This window comes from Nerophis ophidion, linkage group LG17, assembly GCF_033978795.1.
Source record: "Nerophis ophidion isolate RoL-2023_Sa linkage group LG17, RoL_Noph_v1.0, whole genome shotgun sequence".
Lineage (NCBI taxonomy): Eukaryota > Metazoa > Chordata > Actinopteri > Syngnathiformes > Syngnathidae > Nerophis > Nerophis ophidion.
Window position 1 is genome coordinate 15,861,266 of NC_084627.1, and position 19,280 is coordinate 15,880,545.

The 19,280-nt window shown below is 40.8% G+C and overlaps 1 protein-coding gene across 2 annotated transcripts in view; it reads right to left on the bottom strand.

Moving 5' to 3' along the window:
• The window catches only part of LOC133536148 (astrotactin-2-like), a 747,946-nt gene that overhangs the window by 170,527 nt on the left and 558,139 nt on the right, over window positions 1-19,280 (bottom strand). For both annotated transcript variants that reach the window (XM_061876407.1, XM_061876406.1), the window contains exon 18: window positions 5,814-5,947. In XM_061876407.1, coding sequence (XP_061732391.1) covers window positions 5,814-5,947 — 134 coding nt within the window. The remainder of the gene's footprint in view (window positions 1-5,813; window positions 5,948-19,280) is intronic.

A 19,280-nucleotide genomic window follows, 5' to 3' on the forward strand; every position in this document is an offset into this window, starting at 1 on the left:
TTGCTTTCCTCCTCTCCAAGGTTCTCATAGTCATCATTGTCACCGACGTCCCACTGGGTCATTATTGTCACCGATGTCCCACTGGGTGTGAGTTTTCCTTGCCCTTATGTGGGCCTACCGAGGATGTCGTAGTGGTTTGTGCAGCCCTTTGAGACACTAGTGATTTAGGGCTATATAAGTAAACATTGATTGATTGATTGATTGATTTATGCCTCCACAACCTGTAGAAAGGGTGGTCCCCACAAGTGATGATCAAAAACTTGGTCCCCATTCCAAATGATAACCAGTATGTATGTGTGTTTGTCAACCTATTTGCTTCGTCCGTCAGACCTGAAAAATATTGACTTTTTGGGGTAGCACCTCAGCCATCACCCCTTTGCAAACTCAAAAATAATAAAGTAGCATTCACTACTTTATCGGCTAAAAAAACTTGTGTTAAATTGGAAGGCAACAGCGCCTCCTCGCTGGATTAAAGACATTGTGTGTTTTCTCAAACTGAATTACCAATGATTTGATTTATTTGGACCCCGACTTAAACAATTTGCAAGTTGAAAAACGTATTCGGGTGTTACCATTTAGCGGTCAATTGTACGTAACATCAGTCAATCAAAACGGTTGTTCCGCAAAATTTCAAGAACTGCGGGGTGCTTTTCTGAGATATGTAGAAAAAACGTATCTCCAAATGAACCCCGATTGAGTCACAATTGAAATGTGGGTGGTTAATGAGCCTTTTGCGTGCTTGTGGGTTGCTATATCTCTCTAAGGCCCTTCAGGAATGCAGCGGTCTGTGGTTTTATGGTGACTTCTGTCTGAGGTTTCTTACTTTATTTATTATTATCATTATTATCTGCAATGAGGTGCAACTTGCCGAGGGTGTACCCCGCCTTTCGCCTGAATGCAGTTGGGATAGGCTCCAGCCAGCCCCGCCACCCTGAGAGGGACAAGCGACAGAAAATAGATGGGTGGATGAATTTTTCTTTTATTTATTATTATTATCATTATTTTATTTTACTTGTTGGGGACTTAGACTTCCATTATTGCCATTTAAATTTGAACTTTACAGTACAGATAAGTACACAATTTAATAGCATTAGCTCATTTTAGTGCAGGATAAAAGGGCAATAAGGCGCAGAGTGTTTGTATTTACAAAAGAAGGTGCAGATATAAATTGATTGCTGTACAGATTAGAGATGCGCGGTTTGCGGTCTCATCCGCGGAGTCCGCGGATAAACCGCGGGTCGGGCGGGTGACATGACGAAAAAATTGATTTTGATTAGATTCGGGCGGGTGGCGGTTGAACCATCCGGAAATATTTGATATACATGGTTCTGGGATCGGTATCCTTTACCATTCAAAGAGCCTTTTAAGACCTGTGTCACAAAGCGAAGAAGACAATAGGAGACGCTAATATTCTCTAGAATGACTGCCGGCAGTCACCCAGTTAATAAGTATTAGGGCGTGCTATGAAGCCATTGGCTTTGTCGCCTTCTACAGCATTTACGAACTGCTTGTCAGTCCAGCATCATGATGTGTGCGGCTTCCGTACCAACACGCACACGACTGCAAGGCAAACTGGGTGATACAGAGTACACTAATGGTTGTGATGAAAAAACAATTTTAACACTCTTATTAATATGCGCCACGCTGTAAAACCACACCAAACAAGATTGACAAACACATTTCGGGAGAACATCCTCCCTGTAACACAACATAAACGCAACACAACAAATACACAGAATCCTTTATATCCATGCCACTTCCTGACTATTTTATACACCCCGCTAGCAGCAAACCCCGCCAACCCCCCCCCCCCCCCCCCCCCCCCCCGTGCGTCGGTAAGGTGGGCGGGGTTGTAAAATATATTTAATGTATCACGGATACAAAGGATTCTGGGTATTTGTTGTGTTGCGTTTATGTTGTGTTACTGTGAGGATGTTCTCCTGAAATGTGTTTGTCAATCTTTTTTGGTGTGGCTTCACAGCGTGGCGCATATTAATCAGTGTACTCTGTATCACCCAGTATGCCTTTCAATATTGTACGTGTAATTGCGGAAGCTGCACACCACATGTTGCCAGACTAACAATCGGTTTGTACATGATGTTGAAGGTGTCAAAGGCAATGGCTTCACAGCACGCCCATATTCTTGTCATCAGGATTAACGCCATTGGATATTCACGAGAACGTTAGCGGCTCCCATTGTCTTCATTACTCTGTGAAACGGGTTTAAATAGCTATGTGAGTGGTAAAGGTGGCTGACCTCTGATGTATTTCAGCGGGCGGGTCGCGGGCGGTTGCGGTTCTGATAAAATGTTGGTTCGGGTGTACAGTGGGTGGATGACGACTTTGGTGATGCAGTTGCGGATGATATAATTGCCTATCTGCGCATCTCTAGTACAGATGCATATATTGCACTCTTATGTGTCAGAAAACTGATAAACACATTTACAGTTTTTTTTAATATTTAATATCTAATATTATTTTGGATATTAGACATATCGTCTGTACAGCAACATCCTTTTATAACTTTATAGCTGAATGTTGGGTAAGTTAGGGGTTGATTTTTTTAATGGCATTAATTTATTCTATTTAGAATATACTTTACTAACATATCTCCTATATGAAAAAAAAACCTGCAACTTATTTCAATACCCGTATTGAAGTTTAAATAATAGATCAACAAGTTGACTGACAAGATGTTTTTTTCTGATACAGTATAAAGCAGACATTTTCAATATTAAGTAAAGCACACTAAAATATGAATTATATTATTTAAAAAAAAGGGGGGGGGGGCGGTTTTCATCTATATAGTCCATATTGTATATCTTTACAAGTCCTCCTAAGAACAAAAATCCTTTTTAGACAAAAGTTTTCAATATCACTGAAAAAAATGCTCGTTCAATTTATGTGAGTGACAGGAAGAAATACTCTGACTTGGGGAGAAGGTGCTTGCTGCCACCTGTTGGTTTGCATGTATACATCTGTTTAAATATAAGAAAACCCTTTTTTTTCCCCCCAGACTTTGTTCTAAGGGAATATATAGCGTCAAACCTTTTGGTCAATGCGGCGTTAAAGCTTAGGAAATTGGTTTACAGTTTTTTCGAATTGCTTACACACTAAATTTTCCATTTTTACACAGTTAACAAAGTCTACACACAGTAAGCATATTTGCCTAATACAGTTTTTTTTCATTTGCTTACACACAATATTACTAACTGTGTGTCTTTTTTTAAAAGGATTTACACACTTTTCCAAACACAACATTCAATTTTCTTAATTCGTAGATTATTTGCAAAGTGACACACTTAGGTCAAAACATATGCTCATTCATCAAAATAAAGCAAACATTTGTAAGACTTCAATTGATAAGACACAATTGTAGTGAGTTACCCAGAAAAGTGATAAACACAAAACACATTTGTAAAAAAAACTATTTTACCATATGAAATCACATGTTTGGGGCATTTTGCCTGACATTTTCAGCATATGTGATGAATGATTACTGTAACGTGACAAAATATATTGGCAAATCCATAGCAATCGTCATTGTTTACTTTGAAGTGGGCCTATACGTAAGGACCTAAAGCGAAAGTTAGAATATCCTGTGATCTTTTCAAAAACTGCTCAAAATGATGCTGCAAACTGAATATATTTATTTCTAAAGTAACACATCACAGTAGTCAACAATGACATGCAGTACAAATTAAAATCTGAGACAAATAAAAAGGTTTAAAAAAACATCTGGACATAAAAAATACACATAGAAAAAACTGTATAGCTGCAGCACAATTCATCACCTGTGTGTCTTTACATAACAAGAAGATAGACAAAAAGAAGAAAATATCGACTACGAAGTCGCCACAGACTACAAAGGTGGACGCGCGCAATTTATCAGGACGAATGCAGATCCCAAATACAGATCAGCAGGCACCAGAAGGTAATAAAAGTTGCTTTTGCATAATATTGCGAGGCCAGATATTATGTCTTACATGTACAGTACAATCCATCAAGCAGTGCGGCTTCATACCAAAATAGTATGAAAACATTTTGATAGATTTTCGAGCGCCGTATGTAATTCTCTACATTTTCAATGGAACATATACAATGTCGTTGTTGTTTACTTGACTCATATTGCAGTCTACATGTATCCCTTGTGTGTGACTGCCATCACATTGCAGTCCACACATATCTCTTATGTTTGTCTGCCATCTGCTGGTCACACTTATCGTTTCACCATGTCCCAAATAAAATAGCTTCGAAGTTGATAAGCAAATCCAGAAGTATTCCGTACATTAGGCACACCAGCTTATAGGGCGCACTGTGATGTTTTGAGAAAGATAAATAATAAATAATTGCGCCTTAAAGTTCGGAAAATACGGTATATAAAACTGTTGGCAAGTTTTGAGCAAAAAAATAAATACAATTACGTGCATTCAAGTAAAACATTATTATTGATGGATGTGAATATCTAATGTGTTTAATTGTACCATATGTCCCGGCAAGAAATCTACGTTCAAAGGACTCCGGCTTATTAGTGATTCCCAAAGCCCAAAAAAAGCCTGCGGGCTATAGAGCTTTTTCATTTCGGGCTCCAGTACTCTGGAATGCCCTCCCGGTAACAGTTCGAGATGCCACCTCAGTAGAAGCATTTAAGTCTCACCTTAAAACTCATTTGTATACTCTAGCCTTTAAGTAGACTCCCTTTTTAGACCAGTTGATCTGCCGTTTCTTTTCTTTTTCTTCTATGTCCCACTCTCCCTTGTGGAAGGGGTCCGGTCCGATCCGGTGGCCATGTACTGCTTGCCTGTGTATCGGCTGGGGACATCTCTGCGCTGCTGATCCGCCTCCGCTTGGGATGGTTTCCTGCTGGCTCCGCTGTGAATGGGTCTCTCGCTGCTGTGTTAGATCCGCTTTGGACTGGACTCTCGCGACTGTGTTGGATCCATTATAGATTGAACTTTCACAGTATCATGTTAGACCCTCTCGACATCCATTGCTTTCCTCCTCTCCAAGGTTCTCATAGTCATCATTGTCACCGACGTCCCACTGGGTCATTATTGTCACCGATGTCCCACTGGGTGTGAGTTTTCCTTCCCCTTATGTGGGCCTACCGAGGATGTCGTAGTGGTTTGTGCAGCCCTTTGAGACACTAGTGATTTAGGGCTATATAAGTAAAAATTGATTGATTGATTGATTGAATTGTGTGGTCGTTGGCAAGCCAGCCCTTTGGATTGATCAGAAAGCAACTTTCACAATCCTTATCTTTGTGTAAGGTGTAAAGAAGTGTGTATTACAATCCTAGTGTGTGTGTAAAGTGTGAAAATGTGACCACAAAACATGACAGGCATATGTTTGTCCTTTTGCAAAATAATCTAGGAATGAAGAAAATTGAACGTGGTGTTTGGGAAAGTGTGTATATCTCTTCAAAAAAGACACACAGTTAGTAAAATTGTGTGTAAGCAAATGGAAAAAAAACCTGTAATATACCTCGGATTTCAGTTCACGTTCACGTCATGAACCAAACCGTAGTGCTCGGAGGAGACTTCATGTTCTCGTCCCTTTGATGGAGTCACTGATTCACAAGATCGAAAGTGTATCATTAGGACACCTTGAATGAGATCATGTTCCTTTCGGAGGAATATGGCTTGACTGACAGCTATTAGCACATTGGGAACAGAGTTCACGTCCTCAACGGTTCCCCTCCAGCACCCCAGGGGTCGTTCCAGACCTAAGTGTGTGCATGCATCAATGAAGCTCTGGTTTTTTTTTTAATGCACATGAATGCCGAGGTGCCGCAGGCGTCACCTCACACTTACACCGGCTGCCTGAGGGGACTGCAGTTGGGCAGGCCGTCTCTGCTGAAGGCACTCAGGTCACAGCGACACCAGTTATCAACGACGTCGCCCTTTCCGCCACACCAGTATGAGCTCATCGCCGCGCTCTTGAAGGCCTGCAAAAGGGTAACAGGTGAGAGAAATGCAATTATCTCTCGGAACATGCACTCCCTGTCTATCTGGGCGGACTCCGCCCCGCCTTGCCATCTTCCCCCATCTGAGCGCACACACATTTTCCATAGGATGACTCTCCTTTGCATGTTGGCTGAAATTATTCACCGGCTGAAATGTCCTTCAGCGCACGCAGACAGAAGGACCTTTTTAATTCCGCGGCTCCCAATTACCGGAAGCCTTACTCTTGCGATATCATATAGCTACACCAGTGGTTCTTATCCTTGTTGGAGGTACCGAACCCCACCAGTCTCATATGCGCATTCACCGAACCCTTCATTAGTTAAAAATAAAATGTGTTTTTTTCAAATTCAAGACAAAGTTATACAGTGGGGCAAAAAAAGTATTTAGTCAGCCACCGATTGTGCAAGTTCTCCCACTTAAAATGATGACAGAGGTCTGTAATGTTCATCATAGGTACACTTTAACTGTGAGAGACAGAATGTGCAAAAAAAATCCAGGAATTCACATTGTAAGAATTTTAAAGAATTTATTTGTAAATTACGGTGGAAAATAAGTATTTGGTCAACCATTCAAAGCTCTCACTGATGGAAGGAGGTTTTGGCTCAAAATCTCACGATACAGTCATTATTTCCTTAACACGGATCAATCGTCCTGTCCCCTTAGCAGAAAAACAGCCCCAAAGCATGATGTTTCCACCCCAATGCTTCACAGTAGGTATGGTGTTCTTGGGATGCAACTCAGTATTCTTCTTCCTCCAAACACGACGAGTTGAGTTTATTCCAAAATGGATACATTGATGATACAGCAGAGGATTGGGAGAATGTCATGTGGTCAGATGAAACCAAAATAGAACTTTTTGGTATAAACTGAACTCGTCGTGTTTGGAGGAAGAAGAATACTGAGTTGCATCCCAAGAACACCACACCTACCTTGTTTTGTTTGGTTACCATGCTGACTTATGATTTTCACCTGCCTCTGGTGTTTAGACCGCGCACACCGTTTCTAATCATGACCCTTATTTAAGCCTGTCTTTGCCAGTCAGTCGGCCTGGCGTCATTGCTCGTTTTCATGCGATACCACAGTTCATGTTGCTCGATTCATGCCGTGTCCACGTAATTCTTGTTTATTTCTTGCCACAGTTTCGTGTTTGTTCGTAGCCATAGTTTACGTTTGTTTGTTTCATGCCACAGTTTTGTGTTTGTTCCCTGCCATAGTTTATGTTTTTGTTTACTTCATGCCCTGCCAAGATTTCTTGAGTTAATAAATATGTTCCTACATGCAAGCCTAGTCCGTTTGTATCCCGGGTGAACAAATTTCGCAGTATGCTGCGACCTCCCAGTCATGACAGAATGATCATAAGTCGACATGGTAACCAAACAAAACAAGGGAGCTCAAACAGGAACTAAAAGAGTCAAAAAAATAACAAAAACATAATCCAGACCACAGATCATGACCAATTTAGAGTTATTTGGACACTAGGGGAACATATGTTAAGTAATAAAGACTTAATTTAGAGTTATTTGGTTAGGGTTAGTGTCAGGGTTAAAGGGTTAGGGTTATAATAAGGCCATGCCGAATAGGCATTAATAAGTACTTCATGACTAGTCAAGAGCCAATATGTTACTAATTTGCATGTTAATAAGGAACTAATTAATGGTGAATATGCTCCCCATACTAAAGTGTTACCTTGTTTTTTTTTACTGGTGCACAAATTGAACCGTGCATGAACATCACCTTCTTCAAACAACAAAAGCAACACAGTGCATAAACTCACAACAAATTACACACCTGCAAATCAGCCATCTGTTGCCGTATCCGTAATACGCCGATAGGGAGAAGTGTGTATTTACACGATGAGTCGGGTGCGTTTTGACCTCCGCCGAACCCCTGAGGCCGACTCACCGAACCCCTAGGGTTCGATCGAACCCAGGTTAAGAACCTCTGAGCTACACTGTGACTTTCATGATGGAGTCGTGAAAGCACGCCCTCCCGTTCTATGTTTGTGCCATCGACTGTCTACGGCGGGCGGGGGAGGGAAAGGGTAGGGAGTGGTGGGATTTAAGGAGATGACATCATCTCCTCGCGTCGCCTTGTGCTGCCTCATTAACGGCTGAAAGGAAAATCAAAGGCTCAGTCATTCTCTAAAAGGCAGCGAAATGTCAATAGGAGCGTGGAAGCAGTAAAAGATGTCAGGGCTTCCCTTAAAGCCACAGGCGCGATAAGGAAAGTAGGGGAGTGAGTTCAAGGCGAGTGTGCAAGCCCTCTGGCTCCCCCTGTCAGAATGCTGGATCAATGGAGAGTGTGGACCCTCGGTTCATTAACTAGCCGGGCTTTGGATTTGTGCTTGATCACCGTAACAAAAATAGGACTGTGCAGAAACATTATCAGGCCAATATTAAAAAATAAATAAAATAATAAAATCTCAACAAAGAGAAGACACACTGTTGTTCACCATGACTTATCTGAAAGCAAGGCTGCTCGAGGCATACACTGCAAAAACTGAAATCTACGTAAGATTAAAAATCTCATATAAGGGTGCTAATTCTCTATCTGATAAGATAATTCTTCTCACGAAGCAGATTTTATGTTAGAGTCTTTTACTTGTTTTAAGGCAGTGGTTCTTAACCTTGTTGGAGGTACCGAACCCCATTAGTTTCATATGCGCATTCACCGAACCCTTCTTAGTGAAAAAAAACCCCCAAAAAACATGTTTTAATTCAAGACAAAGTTATGTGTTTTTGGTAACACTTTAGTATGGTGAACATTTTCTATTCAACAACGACTTAATTTAGAGGTTTTTGGACACTAGGGGAACATATTCTAAGTAACAAGATGTGACTTTAAGGTTTTACTACTTACGTATAAAATACTACACGGTCTAGCTCCATCCTATCTTGCCGATTGTATTGTACCATACGTCCCGGCAAGAAATCTGTGTTCAAAAGACTCCGGCTTATTAGTGATTCCTAAAGCCCAAAAAAAGTCTGCGGGCTATAGAGCGTTTTCCCTTCGGGCTCCAGTACTCTGGAATGCCCTCCCGGTAACAGTTCGACATGCTACCTCAGTAGAAGCATTTAAGTCTCACCTTAAAACTCATTTGTATACTCTAGCCTTTAAATAGACCTCCTTTTTAGACCAGTTGATCTGCCGCTTCTTTTCTTTTTCTCCTATGTCCCACCCTCCCTTCTGGAGGGGGTCCGGTCCTATGACCATGGATGAAGTACTGGCTGTCCAGTGTCGAGACCCAGGATGGACCGCTCGCCTGTGTATCGGTTGGGGACATCTCTACGCTGCTGATCCAACTCCGCTTGGGATGGTTTCCTGTGGACGGGACTCTCGCTGCTGTCTTGGATCCGCTTTGAACTGAACTCTCGCGGCTGTTTTGGAGCCACTATGGATTGAACTTTCCCAGTATCATGTTAGACCCGCTCGACATCCATTGCTTTCGGTCCCCTAGAGGGAGGGGGGGGTTGCCTACATTTGAGGTCCTCTCCAAGGTTTTCTCATTGTCACTGGGTAGGGTGCGTGCGCATGTGAGAAGATCCCAGAATGATGAACACAAAGAAAATCACTTAAATACTGGCTGTGATAATCAGGAACAGGTGCAGGACTGAGGGCAGGGGCGTGACAAGGTGGGAACTAATACGTTGGCATGGAAACAAACAAAACCAGGAAGTGCAAAACGTGACTGAATGTCCAAAATCTAAAACATAACATGACAAAACAAAACATGATCCATAGGTGTGACAAGCACCATTCAACGGGTGGTGGTCATGCCCATCTCTGGCCTTCGCAAGGGACCCTCTTCGAAACACGATCTTTCGAAATGATCGCTGCATAATACACTGTACTTTGTGTGTGTGGTCCAATCCAATAGCAACAGTGTGCGGCAAGAAAGTGGCGTAAATCTGGCACTTTTGTCAACGGAATTTGGCACAGCAAGGGTAAAAAAAAGCCGGAGGGGTGTGGCCACGGGTGTGGTGACCGCCAGTGTCTCCGAGGGAAGCCACGTTTCACCACACCTAGTGTGTGTGTGACAATCATTGGGACTTTAACTATAATATATATACTGTTACAGTACAATTATATATTTATATATATATGTATATATATATATATATATATATTTTTTTTTTTATATATATATACATATATATATATATATATATGTGTATATATATATATATATATATATATATGTATATATATATATATATATATATATATGTATATATGTATAGATTTTTTTAATGTATATATATATATGTATATATGTATGTGTATTTATATATATATATAAATATATACATATATAAATACACAAACATATATATATAGATACATAAAAAAATATATATATACATGAATATATATATAAATATATATACATATATTAAGGGGCGGCGTGGCGCAGTGGGAGAGTGGCCGTGCGCAACCCGAGGGTCACTGGTTCAAATCCTACCTAGAACCAACCTCGTCACGTCCGTTGTGTCCTGCGCAAGACAGTTCACCCTTGCTCCTGATGGGTGCTGGTTGGCGCATTGCATGGCAGCTCCCTCCATCAGAGTGTGAATGTGTGTGTGAATGGGTAAATGTGGAAGTAGTGTCAAAGCGCTTTGAGTACCTTGAAGGTAGAAAAGCGCTATACAAGTACAACCAATTTATTTATTTATTTATATATATATACATATATATATATATATATATGTATATATATATATATATATATGTATATATATATATATATATATATATATATATATATATATATATATATATATATATATATATATATATATATATATATATATATACACATATATATAAATATAAATAATCACTTATATAAAATATAACTGATTAGTTATTTCCACAGTTGTTGTCATGTCAATGAAACGATGCCGAGTGTTTTGTGCAGTGGGCGGACAACTTAGCCGAGAAAGTGTCATGAATAAACACCAGAAAAGGGGGACAACTGGGGGTCCAAGGAAGAATGTCAAAACGTGGACTTTGCCGGGTTTTTTTCCGGAATGCAAAGGAAAGTTGGCAAGAGCAAGAAGTGAATGTAAGTCCATCCTTTATTTTTAACACTATAACTAAAAAAAAAAAGGCAAACAAAAGGCGCACACAATGGCGGAGAACAAACTTGACCAATGAAAACAAAAAACTAGCACAAAGGCATGACTGTGACAAAAAACAAAACTCAATAACTGTGACATTTAAAAAAAAAAACTTACGTGGCATGGGCAGGAGGGAAACTTTGGACAGTGTGGTTAACCGGCATGGCATGGCATGAAGGGAGTAGAGATAAAGTCGCAGGTTTACAGGTTTAAATAATGGACATGATTAGTGCAAACAGGTGTGAGACACGAGGACAAGGTGAAAACTAATGAGTTGCTATGGTAACAAAACAAACCAGGAAGTGAAAAAAACAGGAACTGATTGTCCCAAAAACAAAACCGAACATGACCAAAACAAAACATGATCCCATAGACGCGACAAAGAATAAAAATACAAATAAAAAACAATGAATAAAGAGTGATATATGAGATCCTTCAACAGAAAGGATCCTAACCATTTTATCCAAAAGAATATCGGGGGCAGTAAGAAAACGTCAAATAGAGACTGCTTCATTTATAAATTGCCAATTTACAGACGTCATCTCCAGGTATTTTCCACATGGAGCCCTTCTGGATCACGCTTCTCATATATAGATACAAGAGCAAACACTTGGCAAAGCGGGCGAGGGAAGGCACCTCAAACAGAACCCAGGCTCTGTGGGGCTGCCGTCTGTCTAGACGGGCTGGGTTTGGATAGCCAGTAGAGGGACGGAAGGATGATAGAGAGAGAGAGAGAGAGAGAGAGAGGGAGTAGAGGGCCGAGCGAACAATTGGCTCAACAACAACAGAAATAATAGCCCCATGACGACAGCGTCAGTGCTAATGATCCACTTCCAGGTCCGACGTCACCTGCCTCACAACAACCTATAACAAGCAGATACATGTGATGTTGCTGCAAATATGGAGGATATTCATCACGGCCCAGCAAGATCCAACATACTGTAGCTTCGAACAGTGGTTCTCTCACTTTTTTCACCAAGGACCACCTCAGGAAAAAACTTGGCTCCCCAAGTACCACCTTAATGACCAACATTAAAACCCAGTAGCGTAGTAGGCCTAGTAATTCATAAAAAAAAATCAAGGCAGAGGTTTCATTTAACAAATATATTTCATATTTTTGGCTACTGTAACATTGCACACAGTTTGAAAAGTAACACTGTGGTTGAATATAGGTAAATAAAACACTGTACTTTAAATGGTGAATGGGTTGTACAAAGTTTTGTACTTGTATAGCGCTTTTCTACCTTGTTTTAAGGAACTCAAAGCGCTTTAAAGGCCTACTGAAACCCACTACTACCGACCACGCAGTCTGATAGTTTATACATCAATGATGAAATATTAACATTGCAACACATGCCAATACGGCCTTTTTAGTTTACTAAATTGCAATTTTAAATTTCGCGCAAAGTATCCTGTTGAAAACGCGTGACGTCTCGGATTGTAGGGGACATTTTTTTCCAGCCTGATCCAAGCTATAAGTCGTCTGCTTTAATCGCATAATTACACAGTATTCTGGACATCTGTGTTGCTGAATCTTTTGCAATGTGTTCAATTAATAATGGAGACGTCAAAGAAGAAAGATGTAGGTGGGAAGCGATGTACTGCAGCTGCCTTTAGAAATACAAACACAGCCGGTGTTTCCTTGTTTACATTCCCAAAGGTGAAGCTTTACTATGGAACAGAGCGGTCAAGCAAACATGGTTCCCGACCACATGTCAACCGGCAGGTTTCGGTGAGAAAATTGTGGTAATAAGTCGGCTCTTACCGTGGGCATGAAAGGAGCTTGCGTCCTCCTGCAGCTGCAGACTCTCTTACACTGGCGGTCACCACACCCGTGGCCACACCCCTCCAACTTTCAGGTACTATATAATCTCACTAAAACACTAGTAACACAATAAGCATATAAGGGATTTTCCAGAATTATCCTAGTAAATGTGTCTAATAACATCTGAATCGCTCCCACTGCCCTTGCCTTTTTTTTTTTTCCTAGTCCTTCACTCTCACTATCCTCATCCACAAATCATTCATCCTCGCTCATTTTGATGGGGAAATTGTCGCTTTCTTGGTCCGAATCGCTCTCGCAGCTGGTGGCTATGATTGTAAACAATGTTCAGATGTGAGGAGCTCCACAACCCGTGACGTCACGCGCACATTGTCTGCAATTTCCGGTACAGGCGACCAAAAGTTGCGAACTTTATCGTCGATGTTCTCTACTAAATCCTTTCAGCAAAAATATGGCAAATATCGCGAAATGATCAAGTATGACACATAGAATGAACCTGCTATCCCCGTTTAAATAAGAAAATCTCATTTCAGTAGGCCTTTAACACTATTTCCGCATTCACCCATTCACATACACATTCACACACTGATGGCGGGAGCTGTCATGCAAGGCCCATCAGGAGCAAGGGTGAAGTGTCTTGCTCAAGGACACAACGGACGTGACTTGCTTGGTAGTAGGTGGGGATTGAACCAGGAACCCTCAAGATGCTGGCACAGCCACTCTTCCAACAGCGCCACGCCGTTCCTGTGCTCTAATCAAGGGATTTTTTTGGGTGAGCCACTAGTTCAGGGGTCGGCAAACCAAAACGTTAAAGAGCCATATTGGACCAAAAATTAAAAAAAAAATTCTGTCTGGAGCCGCAAAAAAGGAAAACACAAAAATGGCACTCAAACAATTATCCAAAAAGCAGCCAATATTACATACAGATAATGTGTCAAGAGACGTGCACGACTAAATTATATTCATAGAGCAGGGGTCGGGAACCTTTTTGGCTGAGAGAGCCATGAAAGCTAAATATTTTAAAATGTATATCCGTAAGAGCCATATAATATTTCCATCCATCCATCCATTTTCTACCGCTTATTCCCTTAGGGGGTTGCGGGGGGCGCTGGCGCCTATCTCAGCTACAATTTTTTAATGCCAAATACAACAAAAGTAAGACCAACATTTCTAAAGTATAGTAAGTCTCTTATTCTTTTTAATAAGATTTTTATTCTGAGATTAACCAATAATAATTAAAATACTTCTTACCATTAATGCCACTTCATGAACAGGTATGGTAGAAAATTATGCATTTAATATCACACAACTTTTATGCTTAAAGGCCGTTGCTATAATTATTGTCAATTGTGCTGAAGTGGTATATTTCTTTGTCTTTGCAAAACTGGCAATCCAAAAGATTGCAAGATAGTCCGGTATCAGTATCCAGGAACAGCCTGCTGACTGCCAAGGCCGGACACCGCCGTGACGCAGACAGAGCAGAGAGACAAGGCGATATCACCAGCGTCAACACATTTGCATTTTTGTATAGTCATATATTGTGTATAACTGGAGTTGTCGAGATTACCCCCTTCCCTCAGCGACAGCTTCAGTGATGTAAACAGGGACCTCCCAAATAAATAGAGGAAGCACACAGGCTGGACAACTAGAACGTGGTTTGGATCTGTAACTAGAATACAGCCCAAAACACATGTTTCCTCATTGAGCCAAATTGAACTCTGTCTCTGCATGACTCCTTGCTTCTCGTCTGTTGAATAGATTTCATCAGTGTTTGAACCTGACGGATTAACAGCGGAGAAATACCAATGTAGAAATGTCAGCTAAGATTTATCTGAGAGCCAGATGCAGTCATCAAAAGAGCCACATCTGGCTCGAAAGCCATAGGTTCCCTACCCCTGAGATAGAAGATACAAGTAAAGGATATCAAATGAGCTCAAATATACCTACAAATGAGGCGTAATGATGCAATGTGTACATACAGCTAGACTGATTAGCATGTTAGCATTGATTAGCTTGCATTCCTCCAGTGACCAAATATGCCCGATTAGCACTCCAACAAGTCAATAACATCAACAAAGCGCACTTTTGTGCATTCACGCACAGTATACAACTTTTGGTGGACAAAATGAGACGAAGAAGGAGTGGAAGATTTTACAAGTAAACCCTATGGTGAGTTCAAGAACCGCCAAAATTTGTACGAAAAAACGATATTTACCAAATACTCTTATCAGTGAAGCATACACACAAACATAATAGACAGTGGGGTTTCTAACAATTGGGAAGGTTTGTGTCATGCTTGTCCTTAAAAAATAAACATATTAAAACAAAAACAAATATATCTCCCCCGTCTTTTTCCTTTGTCAATCCTTTTTTTAAAATGCCCCAGGGCGCCACTAGGCGGCACTAAGGAGCGCATGATGCTCGAGAGATGGTGCGTGTGTACACATACCACCAGAGTCACAGCCATAGAACCAGGTTAATAAGTATTATGTGTGTGTGCTGCATGTCAACAACATGACAAAATGCCATAGGTTAGACCAGTGATTCTGAAACCTGTGGTATGTGTACCAATAGTACACAGGCTCCATCTAGTGGTAAGCTAAAGAATCACCTGGCTAAGTTATAGTATTTCATGTTCCTATATACAAACACAGTGTTACTGTTTAAACTGTGTGTAATGTTACCTTGGCCAAAAATATTACATACACAGTCGTGGTCAAAAGTTTACATACACTTGTAAAGAACATCATGTCATGGGTGTCATTAGTTTCCAATAATTTCACAACTCTTATTTTTTTGTGAGAGAGTGATTGGAGCACATAGTTGTTGGTGACAAAAAACATTCATGAAGTTTGGTTCTTTTGTGAATTTATTATGGGTCTACTGAAAATGTCAGCAAATCTGCTGGGTCAAAAGTATACATACAGCAATGTTAATATTTGCTTACATGTCCCTTGGCGGCCCTACGATGAGGTTTAAACGGTGATAGCAGGTCCATGCTATGTCATACTTGCTCATTTTGCAATATTGCCATATTTTTGCTGAAAGGATTTAGTAGAGAACATCAACGATAAAGTTCGCAACTTTTGGTCGCTAATAACAAAGCCTTGCCTGTACTGGAAGTAGCAGACGATGTGCGCCTGAGGTCACGGGTTGTAGGGCTCCTCACATCCTCACATTGTTTACAATCATGGCCACCAGCAGCGAGAGCGATTCGGATGTTATTAGACACATTTACTAGGATAATTCTGGAAAATCCCTAATCTGCTTCGCCACGCCGTCCACCATAATGACCAACATTAAAACCCAGTAGCGTATTAGGCCTAAGAATTCATTAAAAACAAGGCAGAGGTTTAATTAAACAAGTATATTTCATATTTTTGGCCACTGTAACATTGCACGCAGTTTGAACAGTAACACTGTGGTTGAATATAGGGAAATGAAACACTGTACTTTAAATGGTAAATGGCTTATACTTGTATAGCGCTTTCCTACCTTTTTTCAAGGAACTCAAAGCGCTTTAACACTATTTCCACATTCACCCATTCACACACTGATGGCGGGAGCTGTCATGCAAGGCCCTAACCAGGACCCATCAGGAGCAAGGGCGAAGTGTCTTGCTCAAGGACACAACGGACGTGACTTGGTTGGTAGTAGGTGGGGATTGAACCAGGAACCCTCAGGATGCTGGCACGCCATTACCGTACTCTAATCAAAGGGGGTTTTTTGGCGAGCCGCTAGATCAGGGGTCGGCAAACCAAAATGTTAAAAGAGCCATATTGGACCAAAAATATAAAAAGTATACATACAGCAATATTAATATTTGGTTACATGTCCCTTGGCGGCCCTACGATGAGGTAGCGACCTGAATGCAGTTGAGATAGGCTCCAGGACCCTCCGCGACCCCCAAAAGGGACAAGCGGTAAGAAATGGATGGATGGTTACATGTCCCTTGGCATGTTTTACTGCAATAAAGCGCTTTTGGTAGCCATCCACAAGCTTCTCATTGAATATTTGACCACTACTCTTGACAAAATTGGTGCAGTTCAGCTAAATTTGTTGGTTTTCTGACATGTACTTGTTTCTTCAGCATTGTCCACATGTTCTCAATGGGGTTCAATTCAGGATTTTGGGAAAGCCATTCTAAAACCTCAATTCTAGTCTGATTTAGCCATTGCTTTACCAATTTTGACGTGTGTTTGTGGTCATTGTCGTGGGTCAACACCCAACTGCGCCCAAGACCCAACTTCCGGGCTGATAATTTTAGGTTGTCCTGAAGAATTTGATGGTAATCCTCCTTTTCTCATCGTCCCATTTACTCTCTGTAAAGCACCAGTTCCATTGGCAGCAAAACAGGCCCAGAGCATAAGACTACCACCACTATGCTTGACGGTAGGATTGGTATTCCAGGGATTAAAGGCCCTACCCTTTCTCCCCCAAACATATTGCTGGGTATCATGGCCAAACAGTTCAATTTTTATTTTATCTGGCCACAGAACTTTCCTCCAGAAGGTCTTATCTTTGTCCATTTGATGTGCTACCAAAAACGCCTTATTCCAGTGAAACTTGGCAAGGGACATGTAACCAAACATTAACATTGCTGTATGTACACTTTTGACCCAGCAGATTTGGTCACATTTTCAGTAGACTCATAATAAATTCATAAAAGAACCAAACTTCATGGATGTGTTTTGTGACCAACACGTATGTGCTTCAATCACTCTATCACAAATAAAATAAGAGCTGTAGAAATGATTGGAAACTCAAGACAACCATGACATTATGTTCTTTACAGGTCTATGTAAACTTTTGACCACGACTGTATACTTGTTAAGTAAAACCTCTGCCTTGTTTTTAATGAATACTTTGAATCACCCCGAAATCCACACACAGGTTAGCATTTTCCACAACATACAGCTCACTCGACGTTATCCCGTTTATTACACGGCTTACTCGTGAAATACTAAATTTGAGACATGATTTTCATCAAAATACGACTTGTATCGGTGAGCTTTCCGCTGTTTTGCTTTGACTTTCAGAAATCGAAGGGAAAGTTTACATATTACCCTTTAGTCGACTAAATCTACTGTAGTTTTCGTCGACTATAATCTTATGATATTTCGTCAACTAAAACTAGACTAAAACTAAAACAATTTAAATAAGTAAATCATGACTAAAACTAAATTACATTTTAGTCAAAAGACTATGACCAAAACTAAATACAATTTTGCTGTCAAAATTAACACTGCTTGGGACATCCCTGCGCTGTTGATCCACCTCCGCTTGGGATGGTTTTTTGCTGGCTCCGCTGTGAACGGGACTCTCGCTGCTGTGTTGGATCCGCTTTGGACTGGACTCTCGCGGCTGTGTTGGATCCATTATGAATTGAACTTTCACAGTATCATGTTAGACCCGCTCGACATCCATTGCTTTCATCCTCTCCAAGGTTCTCATAGTCATCATTGTCACCGACGTCCCACTGGGTGTGAGTTTTCTTTGCCCTTATGTGGGCCTACCGAGGATGTCGTAGTGGTTTGTGTTGTTGTTTGTGCAGCCCTTTGAGACACTAGTGATTTAGGGCTATATAAGTAAACATTGATTGATTGATTGACTTAGACCTACTACGCTACTGTATTTTAATGCGGGTCGTTATGGTGGTACTTGGTGGAAAAAGCTTAAGAACCTTTAGGTTAGACCTTATGTTATGAATGCAGAGGGAAATGAGTGTCTCCATGGTAACAGCCGGTATACAGGCAAAAACCTCATTTCAGTATGGCGGTCTGCACCACTTTTGCACTTGTTATCAAATGTACACACAGTCTTAGTAGATCACCTGCAACATGCCCACTAATAATAAACATAAGGTTAGATTTTGCACACATTATTTAGTAGTTGTTAGTTGGATCTTAGTAGACCAGGCCCTTAGTACTATCCAAGAGGAGACTGAGGGCCGCAAGAGAAGAGTGGAGACTACATAGTATAATACCGTAATTATTTCTCGGTTTGCGGCCGTTGAAGCTTTAATTTCATCTTAGAGCGGACAAGCAGGTAGTCTGCGACGAAAAAGGGCATCCCGCGATATACAATCACTCTGTACCGCAAAACAATCAATATGGAGAACCTGAGAGTCCTGGCTTCAACCCTATCATGGAACTCTTGTGGAAAGTCCTCTAATTCCATATCTTGGGTTTAGATTTCCCATTCGACTATTCCATATACTGTAAAGGTGAAACTCGGAAAATTGGAGTATCGTGCAAAAGTGCATTCATTTCAACATATCTACTTCAAAAGTGAAACTAACATGGGGTATCAACGTTTTACATTCAAAGTGAAAAAAATGTCAAGCTGTTTATTTATTATCATTTTAATGATCGTGGCTTACCGTTTGTGAAAACCCAACATTTTTCAGAT